Source organism: Anser brachyrhynchus (assembly GCF_964034855.1).
Source record: "Anser brachyrhynchus genome assembly, chromosome: 1".
In the NCBI taxonomy this organism is placed as follows: Eukaryota; Metazoa; Chordata; class Aves; order Anseriformes; family Anatidae; genus Anser; species Anser brachyrhynchus.
In genome coordinates, this window is record NC_137694.1 from 146,426,147 (window position 1) to 146,448,651 (window position 22,505).

The window sequence follows — 22,505 nt, forward strand, 5'->3', positions numbered from 1 at the left end:
ATGGAAGAGTTCCCTGGCACTGGGGACTTGGTGACTAAAAGAATTCTGAGTTCTCTAACAGATTTCTAAGACCAGCATAGCTTTCAGCCACATCATTCATTTTCCATCGTAATCGCTGGTTACAATTGTTAGTTGGTGCTCCACAGGCGTTTTAATTGGTATTTAAACTTAATTTCAATTACAACTGAAAGACTCATTTCATAAATTCACCAGAACAGCCTCTTTAATAACCATCTGAGTTTTCTTTGCATATTGATTCTAAAAAGCATCTTAGCAGGTTTGTTAAAAGCAGACGTATTATTGCATTTTCTCCAGAGGTCTTAATGAAATAGCAATCAAGGAAACAGTCAGGACTTCAACATGCCTTTCCATGTGGAAGGGCTGGTGGCCATAGTTGTATTTTACCTGGCTATCCTGGCAGTTGGGATATGGGCTGCTTGGAAAACCAAGAACACTGGCAGCGAAGGAGATCGCAGCGAAGCTATTATAGTCGGTGGAAGAGATATTGGCTTGCTAGTTGGTGGATTTACAATGACTGGTATGTAAAAATTATTTTTCCCTTTTTTTTTTTTTTTCCTAACCGGTGTATAGTTTGTCGGTTTTCCATCTGAATGAAAGAGAACTATAAACTGTATGTTAAATAATACAAAATGGAGAAAATATCTATACTTTCTTTTCCAATTGCTGCTGATATTGTTTAGTGAAAAGCCAAGTAACATCTAGATAAAAACAACAAACTGTTTAAAATTGTACAGGAAGAATATATTATATTTCTTATTAATTGCTTTTATATTCATCTGTAGAACAGATATGTTTCTGACAGAAATATAGGAGTTGCATGGATTAATAAGAAATCCAGTTTTAAAATAATTGTTATTGTTGTTAAAGCCATCCAAATTCATGAGTTATTTTTGCTTAATCTCAGTAAGGCAAAGTTTATATGGAAAAAGATTTGAGGGAGAGGGTTTCAGCATCAGTTTAGAATAAGATTCTAAAAGGAAATTGGCATAAATCTAAATTTATATGTCCACTGACTTACAAGCAAACTTACTTTGTGGATTCTTTTAGTGTCTTTCTTTTTTTTTTTTTCAACAGTTTGACAAAATAATACATTGCTGTGAACAGTAGTATCAGTAGAAAAAGCCTCAGTGAAGAATGAGTTCACTAATTTTGTAAGCAGTGCTGTCTGACTCCCAGAGCCATTTGAACCAGATAACATGTGGGTAAACAAGTGTTTCACAATGTGATTCAAAATCTCAAGTTTTGCAGCTAACAGATGGGATCGGAACAAAACTACTTTATAAGAAGAGTGAATTGGCCCACTCTTTTTATTTAAGCAATTTAATTTTATTTAAGCATGCTTAATTGTTTTGATATTCTAAATTCTATTCTGGCAAAGCCCTTTCAATTCCCAAATTTGATTTATGAGGTTATGGGAGTTTTCATTCTGTCCTGTAGTGGTTTCACATTTACCTAATAAGGAAGAGATGCATAAAAACTTGAACCAAACTTCTGTATTCTTTAATCGGGAGTAGTCCCCGTCTTCTTGTAGAGTCATTTTCCTCATTGAAAGATTGAATATTTGGATAAAGAGTAAAGGATGTTTGTAAAAGTTGTTAAAGTTTGAAGCCAGGCAATTGTTCTACTGTTACCACTTCGCTATAATGTCCTGGAGTACATCTGATGCTTCAGTAGCCATATATCCATCAGCTACTGAGGCATCAGATACGACGACGTTCTACTTACAGCAAAAGCTGGTTTGACTGTTTTCTGCCGCATTAAATGTTTTCAAGACCACCAAAACCAAAATATTTTGTAGAGATATTGCTTGCCGCAAAAATGTAATCATTAAGTTGGTGGAGTAGAGATGAAACAAGACATTCCCTGCACAGGTGGCTGTAACTAAGAGCCTTGCCTGTGGAAGAAGACACAAATTCTCGTCTCCTTAATCCAACCTTACAGGAATAGTTTTTGTAATAGCTGAAGCAGAGATGAGACTTGAGATTAGCCTTGCTGCATAAGAGCTAACTTTTATAACTACCACAATTCACACCCACACATGCTCATTCTATTTCATGCAGCCTCTGGAGATGTAGTATATCATCTCTGTGGTAGAGCATCAGATTGACCCTGAAGTCTTTGCTCAGGTAAAACACTCTGGTTTAAATATCAGGGTTTACACACTTTCTCACCTCCACCTTCCATAAATATGGCAATTAAAGCTTGAGATGCCAACTAAATTCCACTTTCACTTTTGGGGAACCACAGCTTGCACATAGAGCCAGGTGTGGACACAAGCCTATGGAATCAGGGGCTAGTTAATATTTTATCTCAGTGAGAGTGATTGGGATACGTAGTTTGTAAAGCTATAACAAAACCACTGTGATATTTTACAGCTTTAGTTGTCTAAGAATTAAAAAGCAAAGCCTATCTATAAAAGAAAAACTAAACTTTTTTAAAGAGAAGAAGGATAGAAAGGATATTATTTATATGTGCGTGAAACACTTCGGATTATGATTAATTCTGTCTTTCTTGCTTGAGACAAACTCTACCATGTTCCATACTTAGAAGGGAGGATGACAGGATTTAGTCTATAAATTTAAAACATTCAGAGCATAAGGAACATGACTTCATAGGATGGACTAGAGATTCCTGAGTATTTAGTTCATTTTCTAAATGGCATTTAAAAGCTTTAAAGCAAGTGCACTCCCTATGAATAATGGCTATGGACAAACATGGATTCAGACTATGATCCTGAAGAAAACATCTATACCAGCTACCCACTGAGATGCCTGAACATGGAGGTTGATTGGCACTCGACTGAAAGTGGAGTATATCTGCAGCTATCAAAACAGGAGGGAAAATCTTGAATTCTGGATGGATCACAACAGCTCATATTAAAATGATCTAACATAGTTTTGCAATAGGCATGACTTTAATTTGTGTATCATTTTTACATGAGGATAATTTTACATAAATATAATTAAAATGTTGGATTAAATATTAGCATTCCTTAATTTGTAGGGTGAATTTCTTAAATGGTGCCTGTGACAAACTTGAGTCTATCCTGATTTTGGTGATTGAGATTAAACCCCAAAGGAAATATTTGAAATGACGTAATTAAAATCCTTACAAGTGCCACTAAATTGTCATAATCTATTAATGTAATTATCATTTTACTTGGATGGAGCTTTGTATCCTTGCACACGAATAAAAGAAATAATATTAATATTATCAATATTCTGGGGCTTTTTAATCACTGGATCAGGAATTTCATCTTACAGAACTTGACGATTCAATAATTTGAGTGGTTAGACAAGCAATCATTTACAAAGAAGTGCCAGAAAAATCTGACCTGCTAATATATATCAATATATTTAAAGAACTCTGAGATTCTTTTCTTTGTTCCTCAAATGAGCTAAGTGCAGAATTACACTGCATATCCTCAGTATTTGCCTGATTGTTTTTGAGGGTGTTTATTTTAAATGGACATTTGTATTTGCAGTGGTTTGGGGTCCTTCAGATGTCAGGCAAAGAGAGGATTAAAATGGATTACCACGAGTATTTCTATAGATTATTAAATTTTATATTCCTTTTGTCTGATTTAGAAAAAGAAAAAGAAAAAATTTCACCAAAAAAGGTATTAGACTAACTTTAAATTGTGGCTTATCAAACTGAGGATCAGAACATTAATATCTTCGGATGAAATCCCCTCCTACCATATCCCATTATTTTCTTTCTAATATATTTACTGATAACAGTATATCCATTAACCCCCTGACAAAAAGCTGTGTAACACATTTCTAACACTCTGGGGTCCTTGGCAGGTGTTCCAGAAGAGCAATGTGCACACAAAAATTGATCAGCAGCTAATTTTTAAACTCCCAATCAAGAAATGAAGTAATCAATTAGAAAATGAGAGCTAAATCCTACGTGCCAGCCTACCTACCAATACCTGTTCATAGGATGTCATTCCTGTCCCCAGGCAGGGAAGGGCAATGGCCCCTGCAAAATCCTACAGAACTGAAGTGACCTCGTCCCCTCCAGGCAAAAACTAGGGAGCTGGGTACAGCATTCCAAGATCTCCTTGGAGGGCACACACACTTTCAGTGGCAACCCCAGGCAAATCAATGCTGGACTCTGAAGACTTCTTGCACCACAGCTGCAGTTTTGCTGAGCATTTTTCCTTGGCTATGGAATATCTTTTCCTATCTGGAAGTGGGTATCATTCATGCAGTATTCGTGCTCATGCTTTTTCCAGGGAGGGAGACAAATACAAATATTTTTCTAATTATTTATTCAGTAACTTGCTACAGTGTGCAGGTGCTTAAAACATATTCTCAAAGTATATTCTGCTTGAGACACAATAACCAACACACATCCCAGGTGTATATTGACTCCAGTAACCAAAGTATCATATTCCCACCTACTTCACTAGATTCGCATTCTTAAGTGGCACAAAATCCCAAATGTCTGATGATTTTCTATATAGATTCCGTACCCCTGTATCTTCCTGTCAAGGATCAGTGGTCACCCATCTTCTCCATGTGATTCCACACGGGCATCAATCACTTGTCTCTGTAATGTGCAGCAGGTCTCAATACCAAAAAGTCTACCAATGCATGGGGTCACTCCTTTGCATGAGGATACATGGGGTCACTCCTTTTGTTGCAGATTTTCTCTGCATACACTTTTTTTGTACAGGCCCGTTACAGTATTTCCAACAACAGTTCTGTCTATTCCTGTGTTTCAAAATGCAGGAGGGGGGACAATTGCAATGCTGCAACTTCCAGAGATCTTTGATTCTAAAGCCATGGTGCAATTTAGCATCAAGTAGTAATAGAGACGTACAACAGTTAAGTGGAAAAGAGTGGTCAGCTAGATTGTCATTAAAGCTCTTTAGGAATTTTAATTAATTCTTCATCATTTGTGTCCAACTCCATTTCTTTATCTGAGACACAAAATTCTGAAAATTACTTCACTACAGAATTAATTATGAATGATTTTTGCAAGTACAATCACAATAAATTTCTGCATTTGAGAATTTCTTTCAGACATACTGTAGATCCAAAATTCTCAAATGTAGAAACTTCTCTTGAAGGCAGAGGATCAATTCTTTAAGGGTCTGGGGACAGTATACTAAAATAATGCTGTTTCTTAGACAAATGTTCAGAAATACTGCAGATAGTACAGTTCACTTCTGGAATATATCTTCAGGGAACACAAAAATAAATGAGACAACTTTCATAACTTAAATAGCAGTACAAAACTATCACAGCCCTATGTAGGGATTTCCCTACTCAGGGAAATCAGAATTTACTAAATGTGCTTCATGTAGCCACAATTTAAAATTTAGTAAGATTTTAAGGGCACTTTTTTCATAAAGGCCCTCTTAAAATATGCATGAATTAAACTCTTGTCTAGTTTAAACGCTCTGAGTTTTCTCAGCTGGGATGACTTTGTCATTTTTTTGTTTATTGTTTTTCCTCTGCTCTCCCTCCTTCATTTGGACTAACACAAAGAAAATGATAATGATTAATAAGTTGATATGCTTCATTCATTGTAAAAAAGTAGTGAGGGATTTGGGCCTCACATTTTCACTCACTGTGCAGAGTCCATCTGGTTTCTCTTTCATATGTTTAAGTTGTAAATTTTTTTGGATTAGGACTACATTCTATAGAAGGATGTCATGTCTGGGACTTGTACAGTACACATAATAAAATATCGTTATATTATAAGTGATGATGATTTCATTCTACAGCATGGAAGGTTTTCCTTCTTTGTGGGCATTAAATATTTTTTCATCTCTTCTTTTTCAGCCACATGGGTTGGAGGAGGTTACATCAATGGGACAGCGGAAGCTGTATATGTCCCAGGCTATGGTCTAGCTTGGGCTCAGGCACCTATTGGTTATTCCCTTAGTCTGGTTTTAGGTAAGCAAGCAACTAAAGCTAACAGTCTCTGATTTTAAACAGTTCTGATGACAAGACCATCATCTGAAATGACACCACTAAGGTCTGATAAAAAGACACTGAGGTAAACTAGATCCCTTTTGCTGATAGGCTTAGGCTATTAAAAGGAAAAATGTGAAATCACTATGAGTAGTTTGATATCTCAAGTCCCCTGAATGCCTCATCGAGACCTAGATGATTATGAGCATAGTGATCTATGGGGGTCATAATAAGAAAGGGATTTTGTTTGTTTGGGGGTGTGTTAATTATATGTGCTTGATTTTATATATTCAGGTTTTCTTTAAGAGCCTATATGATCTGGAAAATAATATCAGATTACTGATTTTCAGATTATCAGATAATATTCTAAATCTTGGACTTCAAGAGTGGCAAATATCCTTGCAGATTAGAGAACTACTTACGTCTTTAAATCTTCAGTGAGAGTATAAATAACTTGCTTAATTTTAGGCAGGTAGTCTAGAGCAGAACCAGTTTGTTGCCTTAAAATTTGTTAAATGTCCTTTTAACTGTAGTAAAAAACTCCAAATCATGTGCCAAAATGCAAATACTGAATCTTGTTGTGTGCAGGGTTGGTGTGTAAGATACAGGCAGCATTGTAATTTTAATGCTGTGTTCTGTAACTCCCCAGGTTTAGTCTCAGACCTTCCTTACTTTTCTTAATATCAGTAAAAAAAATCTCTAATCATGTCTCAGCTGCATGGAGCAGCTCATAACAGAAATGTTGCCTTGTAAGCCATGATGAATGCTCCACAAAGCTGTCAAGTGCATCCTCTGTTTGTGAACAGATCATGTCCCTAAGGGAAGTGCTGGTGCAACTGCTTAGAAAGAATATGTTTGCAAAAATGATCCTGTGTTTTTCATCTTTTATTAATACTACTGGTATATTAGACTTTTAATAATACTTAGCCTCTCAGTCTATTTCAAGCCTTTTCTCATGGTCCTCCCAGCTAGTCTGTCCCTTTGTTCCCGTTGGTTTCTTTTCCAGCTCTTCTTGCCCCTATTATTTCTTCCTGTACAACTCATTTTCCCCTTGGAAGTGCTTTCCTATGGTCTGTCCTGGTTCTCCTCTCTTCCCAGGCAGAAACCTTCCACATGATGCATGTTCCTCCCTGGTGTATGCAGGCCAGCTCTAGTTCCAATAGTAGTTCCCATCCATGACAGCAGCGTTATTTCCTGTAAGGCAAACAGTAATGGTAGATGTCTGCTTGAAGATCAGTTGATGTCATTTTGAGGTCATTAGGGTCATGATCGATCTGTGTCATTAAGTGATCATTAAGATCATAGCCATGAGCATCTTCCAGGCTCATAACCTCTGTAGAATTGGCAAAATTAATAATAGGGGGTGAGTTAGACACTCCCCTCATTTCCAGCTGTTTTTTTTTTGTTGTTGTTGTTGTTGTTTTAATGAAATCCACATTTTTTCCCTGAACTGATAAGTGTAGGCCACTACAGAGAACAAAATAAACGTCTGCATCATGTGACCACACATCCCTTTGTAGAGCACAGCAAGGAAAGCGTTTCTGTAGGTATGATCCGTATGTGAAGATTTAGGGGCAGGAGGAAGAGTTGTTTACACTTTAAAAAATTATAAATACAATAATAGAACCATAGAAGAAATATTATTGTTTCAGACTGAAAGATTTAAGATTAAATCAATCTCTCTGGTAATTCAATGCTCTGCTGCATAGCATTTTTTCTAATTTTTCAAGCAATTCAATTCTAAAGGTTAACATATCTCCTATTACCTTTGACAGATGTTTGAATGGCCTAATAGATTATATTACCAGTGATTTTTTTTTTCCTGTTTTAGCTGTATTTTGTAGTGATGATATAACAAGTAGAATAGGAATGGGATTCATGAACAATGCAAAAATAGTAGAAAAAAAAATCTGGAGGTTTTCTGCCTGAAAACTACTTGTCTAAAGAGAGTGTAACACAAGGGGTATAAATACATTGTGATTGGTAAGCAAGTAGCTTCTGTTCAGGGAACTTAATGAAATGAAGAAATGTCAATGGTATAAGGTAAGACAGAGAAATTCAAAAAATTTTCTGGACAATACAATGGATAGATAACTTGTGATGAAGAACCTAACTAAAGGTCTCCAAATACTGTACAGTTGATCTTATTAGGATCTCCCTGGTCTTATAGTTTTTTAAATGTAGTTTATGTATTGTATTTCAGCAGTTTTACTGTGAGAGAAGTCTACTTAGCTGTAGACGCGCAAGTATTAACAACACAGGTGAATGGCTGTTTCAGCTTTTCAGAGATGTATCCTTTTTTTCCTTTTTTTTTTCCTCCCAACCAGAAGGAATTTGTAGACTGTATATTAGAAATATGTTAGAAATATGAGGACTTTGTACATTTATGTACATAGGCAGCACATATGTAAGCCAGGCAGAGCAGAATTGTGATATATCAAAATTTCTGAACATGCACAGAAATAACGGAATGATGAATGTTCAGGGAGCCTGACACCTGCAGAGCCCAGAAGGCATTTGACCTACCCTCCAGGTGGAGTAGGGTTGATTTAAGCATACATTATAAATCTGAATTGTCCTGGAAGAATCACACTTGCTGTGTGCATACTATACCGTGTGTGAACTCATATTTATGATCCAGTAATCCCAGACAGTTTTATTTTTAGAGTAGCCTCATGTAAAGAAATCAGACCCATAGTCATGCTGGGTTCTGCTCTAATTATGAACAGAATTAGGTAGAAAAACATTTCCTTAGGCTGATACAAAATTACACAAAACCCTGACAGCATCCATAGTGGCAGGTGGAGAAAACTGAACCAGACAAAATAAAACACTAATTTTTCATTATCACACTGTAGACGTGAATAGTGTGAGTTTGCTTATGTAACTCTGTAGATAGATGTGAGGTTAGAGTTCCCAGCAGATATTTTAATTGTACCTATTTCTTAAAAAAAAAAAAAAAAAAAAAAAAAAAAAGTATACATATATATATATTTGTACCTTTAATTCAAATTCTATGTTTTACCCTTTAATAGCAACACATTTCTCCACTGCAGCCTTCTGCTACTTTTCTTTGTAGGTGGTCTGTTTTTTGCAAAACCCATGCGATCCAAAGGCTATGTGACAATGCTAGACCCTTTTCAGCAGATTTATGGAAAAAGGATGGGAGGTCTCCTGTTTATTCCAGCTTTAATGGGAGAAATGTTCTGGGCTGCCGCCATCTTCTCAGCCTTAGGTAAGGAATTAGCATTATAAAAATTAACTTGTAATGGTTGTAAATGATTAAGAAAATCAGAAATACATAAAAAGCCTGGCTTCAAATGCTAACTATCCTAACTAAATGACACAGAGTGTGGAAGTTGTCTTGGTCCTACGGTAACCAGAAGTCAAAACTAATAATGGCACTCCATTGATTATTTCGGTAATGGAAAGACATGCAAGATATCTATTCATTTTCAGGTACCCTTAAGTGGTCCCTTGTCAAAGCAGCATGGAAAGATTTAGCCACAAATTTCCCTTAACAGTGAGGGTGACATGAGTCATTGCAATTACTCCTTTTATGTCAAGGCTGATTGAGCTTCTCTTTTATACCATTGAGACCACAAGAGACAGCTAAAATTTCCCTGAAAAATATGGAACATCATTGACGATGCATCTAAACAAAACAATCTTTTGCATTAAAAAAAAAAAAAAAGACAACTTCCCATAGCACAAATAATAGAAGTAAATCAAGACGCAGATAAATAAATTTAAGTATTATTCTATCTGACATGGCTTTCTACTAGACAAAATGAAGAAAATGTTTAGGATTCAAGAAAGGATACAGAGAATTAGTGGAACTATGACTCAATAGAAAATCATGCAACTTCTCATCCAGTCCTGAAAAAATAAATCAGTTTCCAGGGTTTTTAATTATATTTCAGGTTTGAATTCAGCAATCCCTTCAAGAAGTGAGAAAGCCCTTGAGCTGAAGCACCAGCAGTTGACTTTTACCAGCTAATCATACTCATAGTGCACATGCATGTGGCAATGCTTTCTAGCACAAGCTATTTTAAACAGAAAATAAATTTTGAAGGTACTCTCCAACTGTGCTCTGATGAACTGCAAAGCAATGGGGAGCTTGTTTACCACAATTTCGTCACAAAACCCTTAAAGGACTAAGAACAAACTACATGCTGAGGTGATAGGAGCTGAATAGCTTGAAGAACTCTCTGAGTATTTGGAATATACTTTCTTTTTGATTGAGGACAAGCTAATCTGTGATATTTCAAAGCAAGTGATGTGAATGCCTTTCTAGTAGCTTTATATTAACAGCTGACAGCTAAAGACTATCAGTGACAATAAAGGTCTTTGAAAATTTTGACTATCTGTGAATAGACCTATTTATATTATATCTCCTGATTTGCACATCTGTCCTCACTGATGAATGTTTAATCCCAGTACTCTTCACTTGTTGATCTTACTCATGATTCCTTGCTTGGCAGGGTTATAGAAGGGAAAGACAGGACTTTCAGTTTGTGAAAGAAGTTCAAGCCTGTAATTCTAAGACACATGAATCTTGAAGGCTCACTGGAGAACAAAAAGCCACCTGTCAGCTCTCTGCAACTCTCATATACCACACATCATGCTGTGTCGTACTGCCAGAACTTTTCCACCTATGTGGTCAAGAATATTCACCTGCCATATCTGCAAGGACTAAAAGTTATTGCTAAGCATTTAATTTAAATTATCCTAATTAGAAAGAGAGGAAATTTTAAACATAGTGTTAAAAGACTGCAATCACTTGAAATAGCTAATACATCTAAGAAAAGTGTATAAACACCTTGATAGCAACTGGAAGCATGCTGCTGGAGGACATAAAAATTTCAGGAGACTTCTGGAATACACTGACAATTTCCTGGCAAAAATAACCAGGGAACTGATGGATGGCATTGCTCTGCTGAACCTGATACTTGCAAACAAGGAAGAAATAGTTAGAGATGTGAAGGCTGCTGGTAGCTTTACCTGCAGTATTCAGGAGATGGTGGAGTTCAGGGTCCTGAGAGGAAGGAACAAGGCAAAAAGCAGGATCACAGCAACAGATTTCAGGAAAGTAGATTTTGGTCTCTTCAGGGGTCTTCTTGGAGAAATCCCATGGGAGATGACACTTGGGAGAACAGGGGTTCAGGAGAACCAATTGATATTCATGGATCACCTCCTCCATGAACAGTCCACCCCAATGATCAGGAAAACAAGCAAAGGTGTCAGGAGGCCTGCATGGATGAAAAAGGAGCTCCTGGCTAGAATCAGACATAAAAAGGAAGCATTCAAATGCAGAAGCAAGGAGAGGTTACCTGGAAGGAATACTGAGATGTTACTTGAGCATTTCGGGGTGGATTTAGAAATGCCAAAGTCCATACACCTTTGAATCTGACAGTAGAGGGCAATAAGAATGGTTCCTAAATGTACATAAACTAGGTAACGTGTAGGCCTGCTGTTGAATGGGACAGGAGACCTGAGGTCAAAGGATATGGAGAAGGCTGAGGTACTTACTGCCTCTTGCCTCATTCTTTGCTGGTAAAACCAACCTTCAGGAATATCCAGACCCTGAAAACCCTAGGAAAGTTCAGGGCTAGGAAGACTTGCTGGAAAAGGATCGGGTTAGGAAACGTTTAAACAGACTGAACAGACACAAGTCTGTGGGACTTCACAAGATGCATTGCTGAGTGAGCTGGTTGATGGCATTGCCAGGACACAATCTGTAATATTCTAAAGATTGTGGTGATCAGGGATGTTCTTGAAAACTGGAAGAAATACAAATAAAAAATGCCACTCCCACCGTCAAGGTCAAGATGGAGGGCACAGAGAACCAAAGGCTGGTCAGCCTCATCTCGATCCCTGAGAAGGTGATGAAGCAAATAAACTTGGAAAATGCTTCCAAACAATTGAAGGATAACAGAAGGATTGGGAGGAGTCAGCATGGATTTATGAAGGGGAAAAAATGCCTCACTAACTTGATTCCTTCCATGATGAGCTGACTGGCCTGGTCCACAAAGGGAGAGCAGTGCATCTTGTAGATACCAGCAAGACCTTTTGACACTGTCTCCCATAATATTGATAAACTGATGAAGTACATAGTAAAGAAGTGGACAGTGAGGAGGACTGAAAAGTAGCTGAGCTGCCAGTCTCAGAAGTCTGTGACCAGAAGCATGGAATCCAGCTGAGATGGCCACACACCCAGTGGAGTTCCTGCAGGCTCAATACTGAGTCCTGTGCTGTGTAATAACTGCTTTAATGATCTGGATGATTGGCCCTAGTGCATCCTCATTTAGTTTGCAGAAAATAAAACTCTGAGGAGTTGCTGACAGATCAGAAGGTTGTGCTGCCATGTAGAGGGACATCAACAGGCTGCAGAAATGGCCAAGAACCTCATGAAGTTTAGCAAAGGGAAATGCCAAATCCTGGAGAAGAGCAACCTGATGCCCCAGTACAGGCTGAGCGCTGACCAGCTGGAAAGCAACTTTGAAGAGAAGGTCCTAGAGGGACAATGTCCTAGAGGGCAATGAAGTTGATTCTACAAGCTGTTTTGTGGAAACTGACTGGCAAGATCAACATTGTGGTCTGTTTTCTGCAAATGAAATCTTATTTGATGGTGCTTGCAGAAGTGCATGTTTTCCAGGTCAGCAATGGTTGTTGAATTCTCCAGTTTGCAAAGAAACCCAACTTTCTCCTATATAAATAGTTCAAAGATGCTTTAGAAAAGTCAGTGAATGATTGTCTCGGTGGCTGATGCCTCCTCTACCATTTCTTCCCTAGTCAAAAGGGGCCAGCTCAGAGCACAAGTGAGATACAAGAGTATCTTTACTGCATTTATACACTTGTTCCTATGCAGCTGTAACTCATCCAGGGAGGCTTCAGGTGTCTATATGTGGCTTCTTTTCCCCAGACAGAAGATTGTAGTCTTTGCAGAGCTTGAGCAGTTCTGCAAGTAAGGAAAAGCTGTTGGGACCCTTCTCTTCTCCATTTGGTAAGAACTTGCAAAATGATAGATCTTAAATTTAGACCAACAGGAGTCTTCCTTTTCCCACTCCTACCAGGGGTGCAGACGGGATGTTCAGAAGATAGAGAGGGTTATGTCTTCATGCTTTTGTAGTGTCAGACTGGATAGCAGACCAGTACCGGTATACACAACCTGACAGAGGTGAACCTTCTCATCATTCTGTGACATACACTAACACAGTGTTTTGTTTTTTTTCCCCACAGGTGCCACCATAAGTGTGATCATTGACATTAATATCAATATTTCAGTCATTGTTTCTGCCCTGATTGCAACTATGTACACTCTTGTGGGTGGGCTTTATTCTGTGGCCTACACCGATGTAGTTCAGCTATTCTGCATCTTCTTGGGGCTGGTAAGTTTGGCTTTTTTTCCGCTTTGTTGAAGATTTCTCCTTGAGAATTATGACAAATACTGAGACCTGTTGCCCAGCTGAGATTTTGGAACTTTGTCTTCACTGAGAGGGCAGAGAAGAAATATCTCCACTCACAGAGCAATGACTTTAGAATCTGTATTTACACCAATGTACAGCCCATACTCTGACAATACTGCTGACAAGAGGTAAATTTCCTGCTGAGCATCTAACTCAGAATAGTACTGGTTCTGATTCCTTCCCTATCTGCCCATAAGACCATATCACAGGCACTGGAAGGAGACATCAGATGCAGAGAACAGTCAGTAAAACAGTCCAGAAACATTGGAATTGGACCTGTGCAACTGACACTCTCCTACTTCTCTTTCCTATTGCTGTCACCTACTCACACAACTTAGTTAACCTCCAGCTTTAAATCATCTTCTGGGTTTTTCCCTCTTTTTTCTCCACTGACTTTGGAGACCATAGTCTGGGGAGTATCACCAGAGGACCCTGCCATTCAAATATGACGGTATGATTTGTCCATCAGTTATCAATGATATGCTTGTGGGCAGCCTTTTCCCATTTTACTACTGTTCTTTGACTCTTCTCTGAAAAACATCAGTGCAACCAAACAAGGCTGCAATCAAAGTAGTTGCTGTCTTTGCTTGCCAGTGCCAGTAATAGATTGTCACAGTTGTGCAGAGAACTGTGACAGGCTGAAATAAAAGGGTGGCTCAAGGTGAAGGAGCTGAATTGTGCCTTGGGGGACCTAGGGTTGTTTCTCCACTTTCACTGGAGTTCCTGGGCTCCTAGGGAAATTGCTTCAGCCAGGCTTGCACAGGTGGCCACTAGCCAACCCTGTGTGAGTCCTCACTCTGTGGTGTCTTATCATGAGGCCTGTGGCCTTATTTGCAGAAGTGCTAAACATTCCCGGTTGTAACTGACTTCGTGGGAATGGTGCTAAATACTCTGAAAAAGCAAATCCAAGTTCCAGCTGGCCACCTCCAATGAGAAGTTATTCCAGAGCTTCTTCTCTCACATTTCTTTTCTTCACCTGCACAGTGGGGAAAATACTGTCTCCTTCCCTAACGTGCATGTTAATATTTGTGAACCATTCAGTTTCCACAGATGGTGTACATTACAGAAATTCCCAAAATGAAGTAAATCACTCATGCACTACTAAAGACCCTCATCCTGTGGGAATAATAACATGAGATCCTGTAATTAAAGGCAGCATGAACCTTACAGGGAGGGGAAGACAAACAAAGGTTGTGTAGCAGTTTTCTATATGGTTGGTTCTGTAGCTTTAATAGTGTTCTTTTAATCCAGGTTGGGCACTATATGTAATTTCCCATTTAAAATATGAAATAATAACGTCATGTAGAAGAAATCATATGCATTACCGTAGGAGTCATGAGAAGCTGGAAGCTTCAGATAGCACCTAAATGGTCATGCTGTAGGTGAAGTGGTTTTAGATGAGATGGAATACTTTCACAGCAAGTGTCGCAGCAGAAGATGTTATAGGCTCAATGTCCCAGCTTCCCCTACAGACTCTGGAGCAGTTTGTATTCCCACTGGCACAGAGCTTTACTGCTTATTCCTCTAATGTCTATTCCTTAACAGAGAGGCGATGTTTGTTATAATCACTTCTGTTTGCTACCCTGGCTCCTCGTTTCAGGCACAGTCTCTTCCTTATGCTGCTGTAAACACTGGCCCAGCCCAGGCACCCCATGTACTTCCCTGGTTTTCTCATACAGCCCCATGTAGTTTCTCTCCTTCCCTTCTCACTCTCCTGTACCCACAACTGCAATTCTCTGCTCCATCCTGTCTTTACCTCGTCTAGTCAGTCATTCCCTGATTCTGTGCTGTACCCACACTATTTACGGCCTCTTCATCTCACCTATATTATTAATTCTCCATTCTAAACTCTTAGCTGTCATGCAGAAGTCCATTTTTTTTCTGAGTTTTCAGTCCCACCAGTTCCAAATCCTTTTACTTCTACCCCTGATCTCCTAGTCACAACATAAAGTCCCAATTTCTACTTCACTTCCACAAGCTGTTGTTTTATTTTTGCTCCATTCAAAAAAGTGATTTTCCTATTCTCATTAGAAAGAGCTCAGAGAATAAATTGGGCAAGAGGAGAGAATTTAGGATTATGTCTGTGTTAGCAAGCTAAACAGTGCCTAGGTAAAAATACAAGATCATCTATACTATTTAATTGTTGGCAGTCCTGGCACTGTTTTGGCCCATGCCAACCAGTGCTTTCCCAGGTAATACCCAGGAGCAGTTCAGGGCTGTCTTTTTCAGCAGGGAAAGGAAACCTAGACGTACAGATGTGAGCTGTGACATGACAGTGAACTGCAGGGCCAGATAAAGTGTCTTGACTTGTTATATTTTCTAATATAGAAGTAGTCCTTGAGATCACCAAGAGCTAGGTTGCTGTCAGGAGCCAGAACGGATTACAAAAGCTCATAATGTGCTTGCAATGCAGTCCCTATTAAATCCTGGGCTGTGGCATGGAGGCTGCATATGGATCTTCAGAAATTTACCCCATGAAAATCTCATCTGAGTACGTGCAAACTACATCTCTTCAGAAGCTCATCTCTGACATGTATGAGACTTAAGATTCAAAAAGAACAATAAATCCATTTGACATTCTCGTTCGCTGTAAATTTCTCAAAAAAAAAAAAAAGTATTAGTATCCTTTCATTTTGGCAATATATTTATTTTTTCCTCCAAATATCTTGGTTGAAACATTTTGGTGATATTTCCCAGAAAAGCCTAAGCAGACACTGAGAAGCAAAATTTTCCATCCAAGTGCTTAAATTTGCAAAGTTTAATATGTAACTGAGAAACTGTACTTGATAAACATCCCAATTAATAGGCAGGGCTGCAAAACATAACAATAGTTCATGTCTTCATCACAAGTGGTTGCAATTAGTGTGCAACAAAGAAGAGGAGGATGTTTGATTTCCCATCTCCTTGCACCTCCATGCACTTAAATCTAATCATTTGGACTGTGGTAATCTGCTTATATTTGGATATTGCTGAAGGCTTAAGGATGCTTTGCTTGCAATGGTCTGCTCCAGAGAGCATAAAAACTGGTTTTCATTTCAGTTAAGAACTACCAAGTTCTTACTTGGTAAGAAGTTACTGAGCTATCACTGAAAAATTAGTTGGAAAGTAAATGCACAAAAAGTCTGTTGGTGAAGGAAATCCATCTTCTGGCAGAAACTGTTTCCAGGAAGAATTTCACAACAGATGCTCCAGATTAAAAACAGAGAACTGAAAATAGTGAAGAACCCAGAGTGAAATTGTTCTTGAGGTAAAAAAGTGCTGTGACACGTGTATTGAGTAGTTTACACATTTTGTATTGAGTATTTTATATATATATATGTATATCTCATATAAATATATTTATACCAACTGATGTCATCTACCTGGACTTCTCTAAGACTTTTGATACAGTCTCACATGACGTCCCAATCTCCAAATTGGATTTGAAGGATGGATAAGGAATTGGCTTGAAGGCCGCACCCAGAGAGCGGTAGTCAATGGCTCTATGTACAAGTGGAGGCCAGTGATGAGTGGTGTCCCTCAGGGGTCTGTCTTGAGACCAGTGCTGTTTAATATCTTTATCAATGACATAGACAATGGGATCAAGTGCACCCTCAGCAAGTTTGCAGATGACACCAAGCTGAGTGGTGCAGTTGATACCAAAGAAGGAAGAGATGCCATCCAAAGGGACCTGGACAAGCTATAAAAATGGGGTCCATGTGAACTTAATGAGGTTCAACAAGTCCAAGTGGAAGGTACTGCACCTGGGTCAGAGCAATCCTGAGTACAGACTGGGAGAAGAACTCATTACGACCAGCTCTGCAGAGAAGCACTTGGGAGTTCTGATGGACAAAAAGCTCAACACACAGTGCAAGCTTGCAGCCCAGAAGGCCAACTGCATCCTGGGCTGCATCAACACAGGAATGGCCAGCATGTCAAGGGAGGTGATTGTCCCCCTCCACTCTGCCACTTGGAGTGTTATATCCAGGTCTGGGGCCCCCAGCACAAGAAGGATGTTGATCTGTTAGAGAGGGTCCAGAGGAGGGCCATGAAGATGATCAGAGGGCTGGAGGATCTCTCTTATGAAGAAAGGCTGGGAGAGCTGGGGATGTTCAGCCTGAGGAAGAGAAGGCTCTGAAGAGACCTCATTGCAGCTTTTCAATATTTAATGGGGGCTTGTAAAAAAAGATGGAGAGAAAATTTTTGCTCAGACAGATAATGACAAGACGAGGGAGAATGGTTTTAAACTTAAAGAGGGGAGATTTAGATTAGATGTTAGGAAGAAATTCTTCACTCAGAGGGTGGTGAGACACTGGAACAGGCTGCCCAGAGAAGTTGTGGATGCCCCATTCCTGGAGGTGTTCAAGGCCAGGCTGGACAAGGCCCTGGGCAACCTGATCTGGTGGGTGGCAACCTGCCCATGGCAGGGGGGTCAAAACTAGACAATCTTTGAGGTCCCTTCCAACCCAAGCCATTCTATGATTCTGTTTTGGAGCAAGAGATCTGGAGATTCACCAAAAGCACCCCTCTCTTGTTATGATACAGTTTTGTTAAATTAGAAACAAATTTTCAATTCTTCAGTTGTGTTTGTGATGTCTCGTCCCCCTATACTGAGAAATCCTGAATCTTTTGCATGCTTTTATATGTAGATATTGCTCTATAGTGTGGTTCAGGAAAGGGTGTAAAGACTATATGCGGAATTTAGGGAAAACATAATGAAAATATATAAATGTGTCTCCTGCTGGTGGTATGATTTACACTGATTAATTCTCTACTCACACTCACACTGTCCGGGACAGAGGTAAGCTATCTCTTACCAAGCTCTCTGGATTTTGGAGATGTTCCTCTGGCACATAGTCTGACTATTCTGCACGTGAACTTGTAATTTGATTTGCAGCATGCAAGAAGAAGAGAAACAAACCAACGTTAATATAATTTCATGGGTTTATCATGCCTACATTAGAATTGAACAGAGTGTTTCTCTTTGGTTACAGTGGATCAGTGTACCCTTTGCGATGTCCCATCCTGCAGTAACAGACATTGGGTTCACAGCTGTGCACCAGGTGCACCAAGCACCTTGGCTTGGATCTATCAACTCACTTGACATTTACACATGGCTGGACAATTTTCTTTTACTGGTGAGTGGTGGCTTGTGTGAAGGAATGAAGCATCTAAGTGCTCACACTGTGTTACTGTTACAGCTGAAAAAAAAAAGAAAAAAAGCAGAGTCTATCCGAGTTTCCAGCAACCTGAAAACTCTTACCCTCTTGACTCCTGCTAAATATTTCTGCACATTTGAATGATTTCAGTGAAATATCAGTACAATATTGTGGCACGGCTGTCAAAGTCAGCGGTGCCAGGAATGCAATTTAAATATCATCAGGCTGCAAGACTTGACTTATGCTAAAATTAATTAAAAGTGTGTGGCTAATACTTAACTGATGTCATTCTTGGCAAAGGAATTTATATATTGCAGAAGGCAATAAATACATTACACAAATGATTAAATATTCCTTAAGGTGAAGGTGATGTAGCAGAAGCTTTGCAGAGATGGATGGATGAATTCATACACACACACACATGCCAGAATGAACTGAAGGTTTTCATTATTTAACACCCATATATTACACATGGGATTGGTGGATATTAAACGCTTTCCATTAGAAAACATTTTCCATTCTCAGTGTCCCTGAGCAACTCTACAGCACTTGTTATCATACTCTAGTTTGCGATTTTTTTGTCTGTATTTTTTTAAACAATCTCAGCCAAACATCTTCAGAGTTTTCTGACAATAGAGTTAGTAAAACGCATCATTTTATCCAGTTTAGTTTTTTTTAGACATTCTCAGAGAGCAAATGTATGGCATTAGCACAAGTAGCTGAATTCTGTGTTGAAAGTTTGAAGGTTTCATCTCTGCTGATGAACAAAGGAAAGCTCTGATGTTGCAAAATTGTGACACATTTCCTTTTCATCTTGTTTGTTTTATTAGAGCTCAATAAATTTACACATATTTTGAAAGCTTTGTTAGGGGAATGTTATTAATACTGCAAAGGAAAGCACTCATAAATAGTATGTCAAAATCTGAGTTGCCTGTGAAATATTCATTTGATCCCTGTGTGTGCATGAAGCATATATGAAACACCTGGACACACACTATTAGATCCAAATGCCTCCTGCCTCATTTAGTGTGTAAAACTGGACTGTTCATGTTTAGTGAGCAATTTGCTTTGTTTTCTTTCCATACTGTTTAGTCATAGGCAGTTATTTACTCAGTGGAGGCTATTCAAATGTTGCTCCAAAGAGAGAATTTTAGCACTTGTTTTTCAGCCTTTGATAAGACTCCTTTATATCATATTTTGCAGGTATAACTTTAAGTCTAATCAGGATTTTCATTTATATATACCCAAAACAAGAGAAGAGTTACCACCATAAAATAAAACATTCTTTTACTGCTTTGCACCTAATTTATAGTGGTATCATATTTGATCAAGACAGTGGAAGAATTATTTTCAGATTCTCAGGTTGAATGTACACAGAACTTGTTGCCTTGTTTAGATGATCACATGCATTCACAGTGCAAGATAAAATTTTGCTTTCAAATCCTATCAGTAACTAACCTAATTTTGAGGAGAGAAGCCAAGTTCTCCAAATATGAGATATACCAATACTATTTTATAAATTTTTGTAAGGCTTCATCAAATATTTATGCAGCTCACAATACCTTGAGATTACAGAACTACACAAATGTGAAGTGTTGTTGCTAATTGTACAAAGGAAAACTTGTCTAGAAGAGTGGGATTTAAGTAGTCTTACAAAGGTCCAACATTACTTGCAAGAGTGCAAGTTACAGCTATTATTAACTGACTGATATTCAATAAATGAATGAAAGAGCAGCATCACAGCTTTCAGCATTCAAAAGATGTTTCTATGTTCTCTCTATATGATGATAGCAAAGAAATCCATTGTCAGCCCTCAATAACAGGATGTTGTCCATTGTTTTTGCAGACATTAGGAGGAATCCCATGGCAAGCATATTTCCAGCGGGTTCTTTCTTCATCATCTGCCACATATGCTCAAGTTTTGTCATTTCTGGCTGCTTTTGGCTGTCTTGTGATGGCTCTTCCTGCAATACTCATTGGTGCAATTGGAGCATCCACAGGTAAATGATTAAAAATGAGTAGTATAATAAATGTGTAAAAACCCCATTACGTTTTTAAGTTTTTCCCATTAAGAAAAAAAAATCTCATGGTCTAAGATGAGGACAGGTAGATCATTCAACAGTTACCATCATGGGCAGAACAGACTCAGCATAGGGAGATTAATATTATTTGTTGCCTATCACTAGCAGGCTAGTACAGTGAGAAACTAAAAGCAAACTAAAAATACCTTCCCCCCATACATCTTCTTCTACATCTTCCCCCTGAGCAGCACTACAGTAGGGCTCCATGGGCTGCAGCCTCCTCCAGGCCACATCCACCTGCTCCACCGGGGGCTCCTCCACGGGCTGCAGCGTGGAGATCTGCTCCGTGTGGGACCCATGGGCTGCAGGGGGACAGTCTGCTCCACCAGGGGCTGCTCCACAGGCCGCAGGGGAACTGCTGCTGTGTGCCTGGAGCACCTCCTGCCCTCCTGCTGCACTGACCTGGGAGTCTGCAGGGCTGGTTCTCTCACATTTTCTTGAGTTAGATGCTAGTATTTTTATTTTATCGTAACAGTTATAAGTGTAAAGTGACTGTGGTTTTATTCTAGTTGTTTCAGGGAAGTCATTTATCAGGAATTTATTGTCTTGATCAAAACACCCTTGTCACCTTTGTTGTCATAGTGAGAGTTGTCCCTATTGCAGTGACCATGTAGCTCAGCTGTTAGAAAAGCTCTATTAAAAATGTTTGATACAAGGCTTTGAGCTTTGAGCCTGTAATAATTCAAGCGAGTAGTTAAACACATCACAAATGAACTTGGATCTCAGGTTGATTTTACTGAGGAAAATGGTGTTTATGAGTCATGTAGATTTAATACTACACATTCTACTGCATTACCACAGGATGTGGTCAAACTTAGCTTAGAGGTAAGGAAAAATGCTGAGCAGAATTAAATCTGCCTAACAGAAATCAGTGGGACTGTGCCTCTCTCAAATGCTTAGGTCCAGCCCTAGCAAATTCAGTCACTGAATACGAATGAAAATGTAGCAATATAAATATTTTACTATACATGAAGTAAAGCTATACTGTAGCTGATGACTGCACATTACTCACAACACACTGGTGTCCATGTTGCAGCCTGGAATCAGACTGAGTATGGTGTCCCTGACCCCATGACTAAAAAAGAAGCGGATATGATTTTACCGATTGTGCTCCAGTACCTTTGTCCAGTCTATATCTCATTCTTTGGCCTTGGTGCGGTATCTGCTGCCGTCATGTCATCGGCTGACTCTTCGATTTTATCAGCAAGTTCTATGTTTGCTCGGAACATTTACCAGCTCTCATTTCGGCAAAACGTGAGATTACATTTCCATTTTTTACTTTTAGAAAAAATTTTCAGTGAGACTTTTACTAGGTGAAGCACAGAGTGTCATTTCTTAATGAAACACCTCTTCCACATTCCTGCCTATGACTAGAAAAAGTATAGCATTTCTTTCCTAACAGTATATTGAGTAAATTGAAAGTCACAAAATATTTATGGTTGTAACCAATGGCACAGTTGAAAAAGATCAGGGGAGACAGCTTTCAAGTGTTTTCATGGCACTGGAGTTTATTCTAAACAGCTCCTAATTAGTGTTGCAACCATAAGTTTTACCTAAAATACTTAATGAAACAAGGCATCTTTCTGAATTACTGATTTCTTAGGAAATCATTTGACACAGAGGAAAGGCACAGAACAGGCTAGTGAGTTACAGATTTTCTTAGGAAATGGAGAAAAAATATTCTGACAGATGTTTTTTTCTTGTTGATCCATATTGTGGTAATTTTTAAAAGTTATTTCTACAACTCTGTTGTTGTTTTTTCTTTGACACACTATCAAATTTCCGAACTTTTTCCAAACAAACAAAGATTAATAACTTGACAGCCACACCCCTTGTTTTTTTTTCCTGTGCTTGAGATAGAGATAG

General features: G+C 38.7%; 1 protein-coding gene and 1 long non-coding RNA gene across 3 annotated transcripts in view; one reads left to right on the forward strand and one right to left on the reverse strand.

Annotated features, from left to right (window-relative positions):
• Positions 1-22,505, reverse strand: part of LOC308199499 — a 137,525-nt gene that overhangs the window by 12,811 nt on the left and 102,209 nt on the right. The gene's annotated exons all lie outside the window — the stretch shown is intronic.
• SLC5A7 (solute carrier family 5 member 7) overlaps positions 1-22,505 on the forward strand; it is a 30,762-nt gene that overhangs the window by 1,508 nt on the left and 6,749 nt on the right. For both annotated transcript variants that reach the window (XM_080603714.1, XM_080603715.1), the window contains exons 2-8: positions 316-538; positions 5,820-5,933; positions 9,031-9,186; positions 13,194-13,342; positions 18,394-18,537; positions 20,405-20,558; positions 21,676-21,893. In XM_080603714.1, the coding sequence (XP_080459840.1) occupies positions 361-538; positions 5,820-5,933; positions 9,031-9,186; positions 13,194-13,342; positions 18,394-18,537; positions 20,405-20,558; positions 21,676-21,893 (1,113 nt within the window). In that variant the 5' untranslated portion in view covers positions 316-360. The remainder of the gene's footprint in view (positions 1-315; positions 539-5,819; positions 5,934-9,030; positions 9,187-13,193; positions 13,343-18,393; positions 18,538-20,404; positions 20,559-21,675; positions 21,894-22,505) is intronic.